The sequence below is a fragment of the Desmodus rotundus genome, chromosome 12, assembly GCF_022682495.2.
Source record: "Desmodus rotundus isolate HL8 chromosome 12, HLdesRot8A.1, whole genome shotgun sequence".
Taxonomy (NCBI): domain Eukaryota; kingdom Metazoa; phylum Chordata; class Mammalia; order Chiroptera; family Phyllostomidae; genus Desmodus; species Desmodus rotundus.
Window position 1 is genome coordinate 81020961 of NC_071398.1, and position 17755 is coordinate 81038715.

The 17755-nt window shown below is 46.2% G+C and overlaps 1 protein-coding gene across 1 annotated transcript in view; it reads right to left on the bottom strand.

Annotated features, from left to right (window-relative positions):
- LOC128779765 (centromere protein F-like) overlaps positions 1 to 17755 on the bottom strand; it is a 43076-nt gene that overhangs the window by 10022 nt on the left and 15299 nt on the right. Inside the window, 12 exon segments of the mRNA XM_053915901.1 lie at positions 2652 to 2804; positions 3269 to 5146; positions 6329 to 6477; positions 6480 to 6560; positions 6563 to 6627; positions 6629 to 6824; positions 6827 to 6914; positions 6917 to 7125; positions 8897 to 9032; positions 11756 to 11878; positions 15122 to 15250; positions 17160 to 17285. Of these exon segments, the coding sequence (XP_053771876.1) occupies positions 2652 to 2804; positions 3269 to 5146; positions 6329 to 6477; positions 6480 to 6560; positions 6563 to 6627; positions 6629 to 6824; positions 6827 to 6914; positions 6917 to 7125; positions 8897 to 9032; positions 11756 to 11878; positions 15122 to 15250; positions 17160 to 17285 (3333 nt within the window).

Consider the following 17755-nt stretch of genomic DNA (forward strand, 5'->3'; position numbering starts at 1 on the left):
CTACTTCACGAGCAAGACAAAAATCTGTACAGAATAGTGCAATGATCCTTCGCAATGGATTCATTTTTAATTGCAACTTCATGTCCAGTGACAATTTCCTCTGTTCTACCCAGCCACCCCCAAGGTTGCGGCCATGGGACCACAAAACCTCTGAAACCTGACTTCATCTAATGCACTCTGGGACGCCACCCTCCTAGGCTATGGGGCTGGCTTATTTCAGGGTTCCCATGGCAATCATTCCATGCCCTCATCAACAGCACTATCATTCAACCTTCATACTCGAGTCTCTCCAGGGTTAGACTTTCTTCCTTGAACAGCTCAGAGGCCACGTTCTATCACTGTAAGAATTTCCCTCCAGGTGCCCTGAACTCTTTTTCCTCTCTCTCTCCTCTATGAAGGACAGGCAAAACCCCGGTCCTGGAGGCATCTGTCTCCCTGGCGCCAGATCCCACATCGCTGCTTCTACCTGTGTCTGTATACACACTAGCCATGTCCACCTCCTCATGTCCCCTTCACTCACCCCCCTCTAACCTGCCCTCACCACAGCTCCTCCTGCACCAGCTCCTCCTCAGCCAGCTCCATGGTGTCGTAGACCTCCATGATGCAGATGCGAGGAGCACACTGCAGTCCTTGACCACTCATTTGCCCTCTGAGTAGGTCCCCGGGATGCTGAACATTCCTCTGTCTTCACAGACCCTCCTCCTTGGCTGCTAGGACATGGCACTCCCCTGGGTGGCCCCATCCTGTCTTCTCAGGGTCTTTGCTTGCTCTTCCTCCCCCTCTCCCCCTCCATGATGGAGGTCCCACGGCTCGGTCTGTATTTTCTATTACTCCCATTATCTTTAATTAGGACCTGTGTTCTAAATGACCTGAATGCATATAGCCACCCCACACCTTTCCTATAAACTGCAGCCTTGTGTATGATGTGCCCCTTCAGATTGTGTTCTGACACTTTACCACAGCCTGCCTTCCTCTGCCATCCTTTTTCATATCATTCTCCATTGATTCCAGCCACCAGGGCTTCCTTTCCATTTTTAAAAATCGTACAAAGATCTTCCTAATCTCAAAGAGTTTACCAACTGCTCTCTACACCCAGAAGCTTCCTTGCTCCCCCCGGTTCTTTGTAGCACTGACACCCCAGCCTGTAGGCAACATTCTCTGACCACCCTATCTAAGCTAGGTGGGTGCCTACCTCACTCCCCAATTCCCAATTATTCTGCAGTAAAGAATCTCATTTGTATCCTTTAGAGCACTTAGCGGTTTAGGACTATTTTGTGCTTCCTGTTGTGGGCCCAGACTGTAAGCTCTATGAGTACAAGCAGCACAGGACAGCGATGGTTCCACATGGTACACCCTACCCCTAGTAGTGCTTGTTGTTTACAGAATGAATAAATGAGTGAATGAAGTCACTGCAGGCTCCCACGCTCCGATGTATAAACCTGAGGCTAGACACTCAGCTTTTGTGTTTAGTAGAGCCTACCAATGAAGTACAAATAACAACACATTTGAGACAGCCCCAAACGGCTCAGTCCCAGGGCACTTTTCAGCAGATGCAACATTCAAATGTATCATCGGTGGCAACTCCTTCCACACAGCATTGCCAAAAAATCACTCAAGTCAATTGCTGAGATTAAGTGCCCCAACTTTACAGTTTTTAAAGTATTGATTTGAGAAAGGGAGAGAAAAACACCAGTTTGCTGTTTAGCCCTCCATGTATTCATTGGTGATTCTCGTATGTGCCCTGACCTGGGATGGAACCTAAGACCTTGGCATATCGGCATGACTCTCCCACCAACTGAGCTACCTGGCCAGGACAATGCCAACTTTTGTACATGTTCCTCAGCTTCCATACCGTAGTTGAAGAAAAGTCCAAATTTCCTCAGCTCCTTCTACAGGCTACTACAAATACCATTTCAACCTCCCTATACTAATTCAGGGTCAAAATCACAACTCTGTGTGCTACCCTTTTCTAAGGATTCTGGAGGAGGGAAGCCGCATGAGGACTGTGTGGTTGTAGGAACGTTCACCATTTAACTGGGTTTGCAAACAGGTTTCGCTGCCCCTAGCAGCACTGCATGCACGTGGCAGCTCCTGGGACTGAGTGTTGAGATTCAGGAGAACAGGAGACAATGGGAATCAGCAGTCTGCTATGGGAACAGCAGGGGGAGTGGCTGCCCAGATGCTACCGATCTGCCACATGAACCCTGCTCTAAAACAGCACCCAAGACTGCTCTCACTCCACATGTTACTGGAACTTTCTTTGTGTTACTTTGTTAGTTCTCAGCAAGATCAGTGCATCTGCCTGTAGCCACATTCTGGCTGCTAATCTGCAGCAGGCGAGGAAAGCAGCCTATTGAAAACTGCAGGGAATCTACTTCTGATGTGACTTAATAGTGTACAGGGTGGTCGTCTATGGAGAAATGTCTGGGCTCCAGCACAGGTCTGGTCCTGTGCTCTGAGGCTGCTCGAGCCTCCTCCTGGGCCCCCGGCACTGCTGGTGGGCAAAGACCACTGCTTGTCTGACCCTGACAAGAGCGCTCCGAGTGTTTCTCTCAAAAGCTCAGCCATGTTTGGTAGAGTCCAGAAGGTCTTACAGAAGAAACCAGGAGAATGTGCACACCGAATTGCTAATCCGTCACAGATGGACTTACTTGGGTGTGCTTTATTTCTTCCGACATTACGTTTAATTCTTCAGTTAGCCTGTTTTTCTCTCCGCTGAGTTCTTCTTTCAAGTCTGTGATGTTCTGGGTCATCTCGTGCACTTTCCTCTGCAGCTCCGTTTCCCTCGAAGTCAAGGACTTTACCTGAAATTGAATCGCTCCTCAGGATCTGCTTTTGCTTGTCCGTGTGGACGAAACTAACCCCTGTGATCCAACAGTCACAACCCCTTCTCTGCAGGCTCCAATGAGAAAAAGGACCGTGTCTAACCCTCCCTTCACTAATCACTCAACTAATGTGCTCAGGTCCCACTGGTGAGCTTCCCTGTTCTTTATAGCAAAGGTTGAAGAAGAGACAGCAATAAGGAAAGGAATGAGAAGGGAAGATAACATTACTAAGTATCAAAACCCAGATTCACTGAGTCAAAATCAAGAGTCACTACTACTGCAGGCAAGTCAATGTCCCAGAAGTTCAAGATCCCATAAACTACGTCGAGCAAACTTTACAAAGTTTGGTCCAATATTGGAAATACCTTCCAGAAGATAATGCAATTCACCCGTGGTTTCCCTCCCTCCTGACAACATATGCAATTGTAGAAAAAGCCACTTACTCTTTCAACACAGGACAGCTTTTCTGTTTGTGTTGATTCAAGCTGTTCCTCTAGGTCCCTGCAGGAATTCTGCAGGACTTTGTTGGTGTCCTGCAAGGTGTCATTTTTGGACTGCAGCCTTCGGATCTTCTGCTGCAGTTCCTTGGTCAGACTCTCCAGTTCTGCTTTCTGCGTCATCACTTGAGGCTCTCCTCCTCGCTGGGACAGCTTAGAGACAAGCTGCTCTTGGTCCTGGAGTTCCCGTTTCAAGAGGCTGATCTCTTGCTCCCTCTTCTTGACCTTCTCTTTGCAGTCTTCTGCTTCTTGAATGAGGCCATTCATGGAAGACTGCAGACTGACACAGTCACTTCTGGTCTGGTCAAGCACGTGCAGCAACTGCCAGTTCTCAAGCTGCAGTTGAGCCATGTGCGCACTCAGACCCTGCTCTCTGGCCTTCCAGGTGCCCTGCTCATCACCCAAGGCGGGCCGTCTCTCCTTGAGGTCTTTCATCTGCGCTCGCAGCCTCTCCTGCACAAGGTCACTTTCTTGTTTCACGCGAGCGATTTCCTGCTCTTTTTCTCGCGATAGACTCTCAAAGGAAGCTTTTAACTGTTCTAATTCCCGGACGCGCTCTTGCTCTTTTTGTAATTGTTTGGTCAGTTCTTCGTTTTCTGACCTGAGGTCATTCAGACTCGGGGCCATCTCCTCTATCTTGGCCTTTAACTTGTCCACCTCTGCTTTGGAGCTCTGCGCTTCCCGAGTTGCACGCTCGTGGGTTTTTTTGGCCTTTTTCAGTTCTTTTTCGAGTTGATCGACTTCGCCCTTAAACGACTCTGCTTGATGCTTAGTTTCCTGCAGTTTTGCCAGGACGAAGAATTGCTTCTTGTCATCGTCTTCTAGTTGGTCTTTCAGCTTTTTGAGGCTCTTGCTCAGCTGCTGCACTGTGTGCACTGGGGAGCTGTGTTCTGGGAACTTCCTGGCTTGTGAGTCATCACACAGAGCTGCCACCGCCTTCAGCACCTCTTTCAGTTCTTTTTCCAGCAATTCCCCTGCAGCTACGGATTCTGCTTGCATGTTGCGATTTTCTTCCTCCTTTGCCTCTAACAGCTGTACCAGGGAAGAGCGTAACGTGGTCAACTCAGTCACTTGACCCTGTTTCTCTTGTAGCTGCTGGGTCAAATTTTCCTTTTCGGACCTGGTCGTGGCAAGGTCCAATTCGGAAGCTTTCAGATGTTCTGTCATGAATTCTATTTGTGCTTTCAGGGTCTCCACTTCTGCTTTGGAATATTCAGCATGCAGAATGGTCTCCTTGTGCTTTTTCCCGGCCATGTGCAACTGGCTTGCAAGATTCTCATTCTTACTCGCAGTGCCCTTCATGTTCTCCAAGCGTTTGTTCTCGGCACCCTCCGAGCTGACCCTCGGTGTCTCCATGTCTCTTTTGAGCAGATGTCCCTCGTCCTGTGTTGGGCTCAGCCTCAAGGCGACCATGTCTGCAGACTCCAAGGTTTCAGGGACATTCGGATCTTCCTGTTGCACTTCACGTAGTTTGTTCTGCAGACTTTTGCGTTCCCTTAGAAGGGATTCCTTGTTGTGATTCATGTGTTCGATTGGGTGTTCCTGGTGATTTCTGCCCAAAGACAGGGCCTGTAAGTCCTTTATCAAGTGCTGCAGCTGCTCCTGGAGGTGGACTTTCTCTTTGGAAGACTGCTCCTGACAACCTTCTGCTGGCAGCAGGACTTCCGCAGTCTCGGTGACTGTGTCCATCTCTGGGCTGAGGTGCTGCTGGACATCCCTGTCACTGATCAGGTCCTGCTTGTGTGCTCTGTCTTTGCCTTCGACAGCACACTCTTCTGACCAGTCTGTGTCACAGCTGTCACTTCTGCCCTGGAGAGCCTGTGGCTGTAACATATAACAAGAACACATTTTACTTTTCAGGAAGAGTCAGAAAAGATTCAATAGGCTTCATTATTGCCTTGTAGGCACTGGCTTCTTGCCTGTGCTAAACACATGTCTTCCAATGGCATATTTCCTACCACATTCTCCCCTCTCCATCCCAATGTCAACACAATGAAGCAAACACTCAGGACGTATCCTGTCTGGACAAGGCACTGGCGCAGGCGTGTGTCATGAGGACAAACCCTCCAGTGGTTTGATGGTCTGCACTGGCACACACTGAATTTTCAAGGGGTTTTTCTCACTAGGGATTGTCCAGGGAGCCGAAATATAAGTTTTCCTTTGTGATTCTGAGACACGAGGCTACCCAATACCACAGACAGTGCTCAGCTTCCATCTTTAGCATTTCTGATATTCTTCAATAGGAGAAGGCGGTGAGGTGTCACGACCAGATTGTCAGCCCAAGGACTTCAGCCTGCACTTACTGACTGGATTCTTGGAGAAACCATATGTCAGGACACCCCCTTCCTGTCATCTGTCAAACAGGGGTCAGCTGCTGTGACTACCCCTGCGGCCTCCTCAGCACTTGCCGTTTCCATCACACAACAGCAAGGAGAGGGAATGAAGTGAGACTCCTGGACTCTACAGCATTGGGAGTTCAGCTGGGAGACTGGAAGGACAAAGCCAGAAGTAACTAAGCACTTTCCCATTCAGTACACAGAGAAATGTCTTTTTACACCACTGATATGGAACCGCAGATTTGTATCAGGGCAAAGTGTTGGAAAATGATTCAGTCATCTGCCATAAACTCTTACATTTGTTTCATGACTATAACTCTGTAACATTAAACATCTCTGGAAAGGGCTAGAGTGGTAACATTCACATCACGTTCCTTTTCCTAAGCTCTGGTTGAATATGGAAGTGAGCTTGATGAACGCACAGAGAATCAAAACATGCAACATAGACATGCTCAAGACCACTTTTCTGACTCCGTGATAGGATTTTCTCTAGGATGCTTGGAAAAACCTCTTTAGTAGTTCCCCATATTAGTGTTTAAATGTAATCGCTGTAGAAATTCAGCTCTCAGTAAACCTCAAAAAGGTTTAGTCAGGTTCCTAAAGTTCTGGTTTTTGTTTTTTAAAAAACTTTAGAATATATTTTATGCTCTTGAAAACCTATTCTATCTACCAAGGAATGATTCACTTGACACTGGTGCTCAGAAGCCAGAAGACTGCTGCGATGAGCCTCATTTGTCACCAGGGAGTCCCTGGGTGTCAGCAGCTCCCTGACACTCTCCTATTCCGAGGGCAGGTCTCGGTAACGCTGGGTTTTGTTATTTCACTTGACAGCAGTTGAAGCTTGTGCTTTGCATCTTCCACTGGCTCAGTCAGCTCCGAATCCCTCAAACTCATGCTCCTGTTTCCTTCTTATGTTTCTCATCTGACAACGTGGCCTTCTGCTTGAGCTCTGCCTGAGCTTCTTTCTGTCTCCACCTGCACTGTCTATCTCTCGATGACACTGGGAAGGTTCTTCACCTCCACCCTTAGGCTTTGTCCTTCCATCTCCAGTGTGCTTACTCTCTCGTATTCATCGCTTCTTATTTGTTGTATCTTCAAACACATTTCCAATCAATTCATATCACTCAGCAAGATTTCAATCTCTAATTGCATCTACTTTATGAGTTTTCAGTTTCACTTTTCCAGTGAGAAAATAGAGTTTTCTCTTCTTTCCATTCTTCTGACTCTTTTTTTTTTTTTTTATTCCAAACCCTCAATAAGCTTCAGACTCTCTCTCGGTTTTGCTTAACTTTTCACTCACTTGTTCAACGCGATGTTCCCTTTCCTTGAAGAGGGCTTGAGAACCATCACGCTGCTTTTCCAGATCAGCCAAGGCAAGCTTCAATTTCTCTGAAGTCAAGGAGATCTCTTGCGAATTGATTTTTTCCTGGAGATCTCTTAACATGGTTTCTTGAGAAGCATTCTTAGCTATGAAAAATAAAAAGCATTGTCAATGTTTTAAATATCGATGTCCTAAGAATGTGACACTGAAAAAGAAAATCTAAACACACTAAGAACTCCCAAAATTGGCATTATTGCCCAGACACCTCCTGCAAAGTAGATCATCAGACAATCATCTAAGACCCAGAAAGTCAATGAGCAACATGGTCCTTTCAGGGGTGCTTTGTTCATCTGCTTTCTAGGCAGCTTAACAAAGTGCTGTTTAAAATACCAAGAGATTACTTTCCTACCCAGTTGAACCGTTTTCTTCTGTGTTTGGGTGCATGTGGACAGGAATAGCTGTTTTATTGTGCTTCACAGATGCCGTGTGTTTTACAAATAGGAGGCAAGACCCTCCACAAGCCAAAAGGTCATGACTCACTTTGTTGTGTGGGATACTGGCTTTATTGCCCTGGTTGGAACAGAGCCTGCCCTACCTCTGAGGTCTGCCCATAGTTTTCACCTCTTATGAAATAATTACTCAGCTCTGGCCTGTGCAGCTCAGTGGATTGAGTGCCGGCTGCGAACCAAAGGCTTGCCATTTTGATTCCTAGTCAGGGCACATGCCTGGGTTGCTGTCCAGGTCCCCAGGTAGGGCCACCTGTGGGGCAACCACACATTGATTTTTCTGCCCCTCTCTTTCTCTCTACCTTCCCCTGCTGCTAAAAATAAAAAAAATAAAATCTTAGAAAAATAAAAAATAATTATTCAGAGAGTGAAAACTGTGACAAAAGCCTCCGTTACCACCTTGTTTTCTGGCCAGCAACACACATGCCCGCCCTGGCCTCACACAGTTGAGAATCATCTCAATGCTTTCATTCAACAGTGACAGGCATCCTCCCAACTCCCCAAATAAACTGAGGGAGAATAGAAGTTGAGAATCTCAACAGCAGCTGGTAAACACAGCACGGTTTCTAACCAGCATGCAGGAGTGACAATAAGTGGAAACCAGCTCCTGGTTTTCACCCGCTAATTTCAGGCCACCAACCAAGTGATTGGCTCTCCACAGGCCACAAGGGCTATCAGTCAGCTCTTTTTATGAGTACCTAAGACAATGACCCTGGTGGCCAACAATGGAAAACGCCCACACTTTTCACTATTCTTCTGGTTTCATTCAAGAAAGACCAACATTTCTACCTACTGCACTGGAAGCATTGAAAGCTGCCTGGGGGAGATGGAAAAGGTTAGAGAAATCCTAGACGTGCAGATACCCGAGGGGAGAAGAGTAAATGTGACAAGAAGACGTACGGTACAGAGATAAGTGGGTAAGGAACGGCGCATTCATTTGGTGTGTAGGACATGACTCTGTGGCTCTACAGTGAGGATAAAGTCATTCAGTGAAGGGAGTCATCAAAAATCGATGGGCATGAAGGGCTGGGACACACGCACGTCACGGAGGGAGGTTCCATTGTGAGGGAACGAGGGAGGAGACGAGCTTCCTCAGCGTCACTGCGGACAGACAAGAGCACTCTGGGGAGACAGGCAGCGCTGACCATTTCCTTTTGTGTGGAAAACATGGAGGCCTCCGGTTTCTAAGAGCTGAAACCCAGGCATTTGGGGGATCTACGTGGTCCAATTAAAACAAAATGTCCAACTACCACTCTAGAAACCAAAAAGTGGAAGAGAGAAAACTTTCTCCACATCGACCGCAGACACCTTTCTGGGAGACTAGATGGAAACATTCAAAGTTTCTAATGCCATCCACCCTCCTCCATACAGCAGCTTAGGAAATCAGTCCACATCACCAAGTTTGACTTACCCCTCATTTCCTCTGCCAGATTCTGGCTCTGACTCAAACACTGCTTGGTCTTCTTCACTTCTTCCTGCAGGTGGCAGACTTCTCTGGCACTTTGCTCCAACTGACTCTTGAGGAAGCTGTTTTCTTTCTTCATTTCCTAAAGCACAAGTTTACTTGGTTATCATTCAGACAAATGCTCCAGCAAACTATGACTTGTGCCTCAGTAAGAGTCCCTAATGGATCTAGTCGTGTATCTCAAGAGGGGAAATTCACGCCTTGCCTTTGAGTACTTTATACACTTAGGCATTCTGACTTGAACCAAATGCTTTTATGAACAGAAGTTAAAACATAAGCACAAAACCCAAATCGGATGGTAATCAGTTTCCTTCCAGAAAACTATTTGTTTCAACTTTCTGGTTGTCTCTAAGCTTGTTAAAGAGTTCACTGAGATGAAAAATCTCCTTGAAAAGATCCCCAAGGACATAAGCTCCAAGTTCTTATCACACCCGAATGATCAAGTATAACTTTCCAAAGTCCGATGTACTAAGAAACAAAATATATTCACAGGTAAAATTGTTCCTTCACACTCTAAAACCATCTTAAGGTGCACTGTAACAGGGGTGTCTTTATGAGTAAGTTACCTTGCATAAATGTTTACCAAGAGAAAGCTGCCATGAGCCACCAGCTGGAATGGACATTATAAAAGATGTCATCTAAGAAAGACACAGTCTGTGCCCTCAGGATGAAGTGACACCAATCACTTATAACACGGTCACGGGCTAATGACTAGAGTGGGGGAATGTGCTCTGGGAAACCAGGCTGGAGCACAGAAGGAGGAATTCCCTCTACATGGAGGACTGGAAGCTTTCACAGGGAGAACAGATTCTTAGGGCACCGGATCAAATGAAGTATCCATGCACCAAAGTGCAACTTTTGTAGCAGAGACGCAGATGCACCCCTACTCTGTTATCAAGGGTGATGTGTGTAATGTTCTGAATCTAAAACCAGGTAATCTTTGTGTGCAAGGTAAGAGTGCTATTGCTCATTAACCACAGAAGACACAAACCATCATAAATCCTCTATGTCCTGTTTCCCAACCTTCAGTGATGTTGTAGCTGATGAGTATCTCAGCTTATATGATATACATCCCTTAGGAACATAGTGAATTGGCACGTACTGAGGGAAGTCCTGGCCTCACATCCTTAGTGTGGAACATTCATAAAGGTAACTTTAAAAGACACACTCACGCACATGCTTAAAACATATCCCTGAGAAGTAGGGGGAGATTTTTAATCTTATAGAAACAATGAAGACCTACCCCTTAAACCCTAGTGCACCGTTAGAAAACAGATGGCCCTGGCAGGACGGTGTTGGAAAGCTGCCTCCAACAATCATTCTGGTTATTCACAGCAGATGGGTACCAAAGCAGCAAAGCCAAGTTGAAGAAGAGGGAGAATGTGGCTAGGAGAGAGTAGTCGAAAACTTGCTGGCAGAGCTCTGTTCATGTATATGTTCACTTCATCATCAAGAAAAGTCAGAGCCCATTGTAGTCTTTGTCCTAATCCTGCCTCCCTTCCACGATGGCAAATGAAGACACCAATCAGAATGGAAGGGCTGATCCGTCTGACCCCAAGACTGAGATTTGACCTTCACACTCGGCAGTGTTCAGTGTGCCAAGGAGGGTCTTTAAGATACCATGATGTTACTGACTTACACCAGTATCGTTACACTATTGACACTGCAATCTCCTGTTGGTTCTTCAAACTCAGGATAATGGGCATGAAATGAGATCACAGAGGTGAGAGGAAAAACACCTGAATGTACTCCAATAAGGGCAGCGAGGCAGTATTTGCATTTCTTTCCAAACCCTCAGAGCAGCCAGATTTACAAGCTCAGTGCTAAGACCAGCGGAATGAGTTCAACGTGAGAGACAGTGAGGAGAGTTTAGCTGCCTGGGCTGACTTAGCATTCTTACTTTGCAACCCAACTGGGGATCGAACCCGCAAACTTTTTGTGTGTTGACCATGCTCCAACCTGCTGAACCGCCCGGCCAGGGCCTTCCTGTGACATAAGATGGACGAGAATCCTCTACTCTTCTGCTGGGCTTCTTGATATTACAGCGCTCTCTCATGGCTCTGCCCGGTTGGTTTCCCTCTCTTGAGTGTCCCTAAGTGGCTCTTAATTAAGCCCTTTCTACTTAACTCTAGGCCACTAAATAGACTCAGAGAGAAGCCAAATTAAAGTTATCAATAGAATCCTCTCAGTAGGAGCAACGTCAGTGTAGCCCTACAGCGAATCTACAAAGACACTGCAACCATGCTCAACACACAGGCTAACGTTGACTTGTGAGGCCAGAGTCACATAACTTACAATTACTTGATGTTTTCATGAGAATTTGAAGCTAAATCGTCTTCATCTGAAATTGATTTGGCCCATTTAACTCACTGACTTTCCACCAGGATTTTAATATTTCGTGACTCAAAAGCCCATCGTTGGCATGGGGATTAAATTATATCCCCCTTCCCAGCACCAATTTTGTTTCTTTCCATTTAGAAAACACCTTGCTTTCTCACATTGTCCCACCTCCCAGCTGGTCTAAAACAATCTTTTATCAAAAGAGTACTATATCTTCTTAAATACATGTCATATTGTCCTGTGATTCCTGTAAAGGGTAATTAAATCAGAATAAAAAGTGATGAAAAAAAAGCACCATGTTCTATGTCATAGGTTATATTCCAAGTGGCAAATTCATGAGCAATTGTGGCAAATAAAATAGAAGATGATGTGGTCGTGACAACCTACTAAAAAACGGTGTAGAGATTCTGCGTCACTGCATCCTGAACAGGAGCTGATAAAGACTCCTCTCTGCTCCTCACTCACCTCACTGCTCCTCCTCAGCTCATTTTCTGTGGTCTGACTAGCCCGTAAGGCCTGTTCGGTTTGGCCCAAATGTTGCTTCAACTCTTCCAATTCTCTTTCCAGCTGGTGCTTTCCTGATGTGACCTACAGAGAGAAAAACAAGGCCAAGTTTAGTTTTCTGTTGTTTACTTTGTAAATCATCACGTCTCCTTCTATAATACAAAAGTCACTAAAGAAAAGACTGAGGCCCTCTAGGGGGCTTGAGACTCTTGCTCTGACAGAGTCCAGGCGCGATCGCAGGCTTCTCAGCAGAGTGACATGATGTGATTGGCCCCGTTAAGATCCATCTGACCGCTGGTTGTAAAGAGACTGAGGAAGAAGTGCAAAGCAGGGAGACAAGTAGGAGGCAAGAACAGTAACCCAGGCAGGAGACAAACGGTCTGGGACCTGACACAGCCATAGAGGTGCTGAAAGTAGTCACATTTCATAGAAAATACAGACAAAGGTAAAGCCAGGTGTGTTCTCAGCAGTGAGGTATGTAGCACAAGAAGGGTTTCTGAGGGAGCTGATGACACTCTACCCTGATACAGATAATGGATATAAAAGAGCACGCCCCCAAATCATTTATCATTACACATTTATTCTATAGACATGGTGCTTTACAACAAGAGTTGAAATGTGCAAGATTTGTGAAGCAGAGAGACGTGTAGGTAGATACACTTTGCCTCCTGTCACAACCAAAGGAAAACAACAACAAATTTAACAGAAAAACCAACCAGAGCTGCCGGAAAATGGAAGTATATGGAAGTCTGACAACCAAAGAGTCAAAGAAGAAACATTCACTCAGACTGCTAGGAGGAGCAGAGACGGGCAGCTGAGGTGGAGAAGACACATGGCAAGGCTGCGCTGGAGGACCAGGTAAGCAAGATGGCAGCTGGGGAACCTGGCAGTGCCATATTCCTGTGTGGATAAACTGGGAGGAACATCTGGGGAGACAGATAGTATGTGCAACCCAGGGTTCCAGAGCAGGGAAACAAACCCTCAAAACCTCTGGTTATAAAAACCTTTGGGAATGATTTTAGTGCAGGAGACACTCCCAGCCACAGAGGAGAGTGCGCTGCAGAGACCCACAGGGTCTTACAATGTGCACAAGCCCATACACGCAGGAATCTGCACCAAAAGGGCCCAAGTGGCTTGTGGAAAGCAGGGGAAGGGACTGAAAGCCAGCCTACAGCCAAGCCAGCAGCATTGATCCCTTTGGAGCTCCACCTTAATTTACACAGCCACAATGGAGGGATTAGGTTGCCCCACCCTGGTGAATACCTAAGGCTGGGCCCCTCAGAACAAAGCAAGCATGCTGATACAAAAAAAAATTGGCCAGCATGAAAGAATAGATCAAAGGTCCAAAAACAGAAGGAAGGGATGAAGAGATAGCCAACCTATCAGACGCAGAGTTCCAAACACTGCTAACTGGGATGCTCACGGAAACAGTTGAGCGTGGTGGCCAAGAGAGGAAGAAGTGAAGGCCATGCAAAGTGAAATAAAGGAGAAGGTATACAGACCAACGGAGACAGGAAGGACATTGGGACTCAAATGAAAGATTCTGAGTTAAAGGAAGAAGTAAAAATTCAACCAGAATAGAATGAAGAAGCGAGAATTCAAAAAAAAATGAGAGAGGCTTAGGAACCTCTGGAACAACTTGGCACATTCCAACATCGGAATCATAGAGGTACCAGAAGTAGAAAAGGAAGGGCAAGAAATTGAGACTTTACTTGAAAAACTAAAGAAGGGGGACTTCCCTATGCTGACAAAGGAAATCGACTTCCAGGAAGTCCAGGAAACACTGAGAGTCCCAAAGAAGGGGAACCCAAGGAAGCACATACCAAAGCAAATCATAATTCTATTACTCAAGATGAAAGAGAAGGAGAGAATCTTCGAAGCAGCAAGTGAAAAGGAGACAGTAACCTACAAAGGAGTTCCCATAAGACCATGAGCTGAGTTCTCAAAAGAAACCTTGCAGGCAAGAGGGAGCTGCAAAGTATTCAAAGTCAGGAAAGGCAAGGACCTACGTGCAAGATTACTTTCTCCAGCAAAGCTAGGACTGAGAAGGCAAGCATAGATAAAGTGCTTCCCACATAAGGTCCAGTTCAGGGAGTTCATCACCACCAAGCCCTGATGGTATGAAATGTTAAAGGGACTTATCTAAGAACAAGAAGGTGATCAAATCATGAACAGTAAAATGACGGTGAAGTCACAAGTATCAACAAGTGAACCTAACAAGAAAAACAAAACAAACTAGGCAAACAACTAGAACAGGAACACAATCACAGAAATGGAGATCACATGGAGGGTTATCATGAGGAGGGGGAAGGAGGAGAATGGGGGAAAAGTTTCAGGGAATAAGAAGCATAAATGGTAGGGACAAAATAAGCAGGGGGAGGTTAAGAATAGTACAGGAAATGGAGAAGCCAAAGAACTTATATGTATGACCCGGGGATATGAACAAAGGGGAAGGGGAATGCCAGAGGGAATGGGGGTGCTGCATGAAGGTGAAAAAGGGGGAGAAAAAATGGGACAACTGTAATTGCATTATCAATCAAAATATTTTTAAAAAGAATTTGAATGTGCTATATGTAATGTATACACTTATACCCATAAACACATGGGCACACATGTAAATACATGAAGGTAGACTCGGCAGAGTTGTAATGAAAGTCTTTGAGGTATGAGGGGAAAAGGAGAGTTGAGGTTGAAGGGAGCACTTGGCCTGAGCCATGGGAAGAGCACAGTTGACATTTCCTGGGATGACAAAGACAAAGGGAAGACCAGGTCTGAATAGACACCTGGAGTTCCAGTACGAACATGGGAAGTGTGAGATGCCTGTTAGAAATGCCGTGTGGAAATGTCAGACACACACTGGTGAGTCCCAAGTTCAGGACCAATGACCTGGCCGGAGATATGAGCACGGGAGCCATCACCACAGAGAGAAAACCTAAAGTCACACAGCTGGATGACATCAGTTTTGAAGTGAGTGCTAAACAATAAGGTGACATAATTTTCAGTGCTTTGACACTTGCAGGGCACACATGACTTGGGAGAGATCCCACCCAGTGACGTCCCACCCAGTGATCTGACCAAGAACCAGAATGTCACAGAGCTCCACAGACCCTGACATGTGAGAACCTCACTCCTCACTCTCTGACTCCATCACTGTCCTCTTCTCCAAGAAGGAGAAGCCAGACCCAGACAGGTTCCGTCTGTTCTCCTGCTTGAAAGTAAGGAGTGTGAGGCTGGAGCATTACTCCCTCCAAAGCATCCCAGGTCTGCTGCGGGACAGAACTAACGTGTCCAAGGACAAGGAGAGGGGATGAAGTGAGGAGCACCTACTTTATCCAGCTCTGCCTGCAGGATGTTGCGAGCATTCTTGGTCTGCTGTAGCTCCTGAGTGAGTCTGCCTTTCGCCTGCGAGCTCTCTCTGTACAAGATTTGGAAAGCGCGCTGTTGACTGGAGAGCTCCTGAAATGCAAAATACATTCTCTTAGCACTCAGGATGGTCCACATGCAGGTTCCAGGGTGACACGGTCGCCCCATAGGATATGCAGGGACAGAGCAAGAGACAACAGGGAACCTAGCTGACCATCCAAAGGGTGAAAAACATCATCAGCCTGAGTACAGGTCCCGGTCATCCAATCCTGGTCTCCAAGGGCCCGGAAAGGAGTCCACCTGTTGACCACACCACCATTCTGAAATCAGTCACTTCTGTTTGAAGTATCCAGGGGCAAAAGAGAGTACAGCTGAGCTGCAACTGTCACAGTTTAGCTGAGAAATCAAACGCACTCAAAACTGGACTGTAAAAACAAATTCCATACACCACTTCAGACTGACAATGATGCAAAGTATGTGTCTCCAATGAACTTGGATAATCGCATAAGGACACCAGAGTAACATTTGCAGTCACTTTTCCTTTGATGTGTAAGTGTGCTTGTGAGTTTTGGGTTGTTACTGAGTTTTGGTTTTTTAGTTTTGTATCACCCTAGCTCTACACCTGGTACTAGCTGCTTGGCACTCATCATATTTTGGGCTGGGGACAGTGCTTTTCTGTAAAGGACTGTCCTGTATTATAGGATGTTCACCAGCATCCTGGCCCCTAACCAGTAAATGCTGGTAGCCCCCCCAGCCCCTGTCCCAGTTGTGATAATAAAAAAATGTCCCCAGATATTGCTAAATCTCCCCTGGGAAGAAAAACTTCACCCCTTTCGCTCTGGCCAGAGGGACTCAGTTGGTTGGAACATCGTCCTGTGAAGCAAAGGTTCACAGGTGCAATTTCTGGGTGGGACATGAGGCTGGGTGATCAGTTTGGTGTCCAATCAGGGCAAATGCAAGAAGCATCCGATCTGTGCTTCTCTGTCACATCAATGTTTCTCTCCTCTCTCTCCCTCTCTCTCCCTCAACCGCCCTCTCAATAAATCCATGAGCATGCCCTCACATTAAGTTCAAACAAAGTCACCCCTGGTTGAAAACCACCATTCTAGACTTAAAACCCATGGTCTTAAGCCCCCATTTCACCCGGGAAGTCGCAGAATGCATGGTATCTCATTTGTTCCAGAAATAATAGCTGCCATGTTTCAATACTTGTTTTCCCAGGGGATCAGTCTGTAAGTGATGTAAGTCTCTAACTGCTAGGCTATACACCTGAAACTAATAGAATACTAAATGTCAGCCAGAATGAAAGCAGAACATTAATTAAATTCAAACGGATAGCAGTGCACAGTTGGTGATAGTTCCTCCAGGAGGCAGAATGACTTCCTTCTGGGTAAGTCTCTGCATGTTGCCCACTGTGTGGAAGTCGTTCTGTGAGAAACAGCATAGAGGAATGGACAGTTCAGTGCCTATGTGAGGCTGTGTCGGCCCCAGACGAGCTCCAGTCTGCACTCACTCTCACTGGAAGTCCACAGACCCTCACCCACCAGACACACTGTCAGGCCAACTCACCTGGCGCCAGCAGCTGTCCCTCCCGAGGACCATCCTCAGCCATAACCCGTCTGCCATTGTCTTTCCCCACTTGCTTCATCGACTATGGTTCTAATGTATTTGCCAACCCTCAGGCTTTCAAAGCAAACAGAGAATGTCATGCAATTTCCTTCACAACCAAAATGGTTCAAAGGAAGAAATGGGACCTCTTTCCACTGTGAACAACAATCTCAAACAAATCAGAAAACATGGATGAACAGGAACCTTCTGACTCTAGTTCCTTCTGCAATGCAAACCTGAAAGACTCAGAGTGTGAAGGGAAACACAGGGACCTTGTGCTCACACAGCATTTCCCGTGCAGAACTCACCAAGTGATGACCCGCGGCGGCTCCTCCTCTCCCGTGAGGACACTGGGACACCGCAGCCAAACTCCGCATGGACCTCTGCACCTTACCTCTTGAAACTGTTTTCCTTTTTCCTTGAGTTTCCGTTCCAGAGAACATCTGGAACTTTCTGCGTTCTGTCGATACCAGCTCAAAGCTTCAGTCAGTTTGTTCAGTTTGTGTTCCAATGCAGCGTACTAACAGCAAATAAAAAGGCACAGTACAAAACAAAGTGTCAAGGAAAGAAGTCCTATCTTTGACATTGGAAAAACCAGTCCCAAGTTCTGGCTCAATTTACCATTGTGTTCTGACATTTTCTTTCATAAAAAAACTGGCTTTAAAATATTAGCCATATAGGGAAACCACGGTAATTATTTTAGTACACAGAACATTCATGTTTGGGAAATGGGAGCAAGAATGTAAAGGCTTAGACCATTGAAATACTTCCTAATGTGCACCATAAAAAAGGAACTCGGTGTGTCTGAAGACAGGTTCCTCGAAATTTTGCCGCCTGGGTCACATTAAAATGCAGTGATGGTCGTGGCCGTTACAGGCCGTCAAATAATCAGAGGGGTAGTACCCCGTTACTCTCAAGGGGCAGTCTGGGTCGAGGATAATACATTCTGTGACAAACTGTAATTAGTGAAAGGCTTCTTTCCACCGTGCC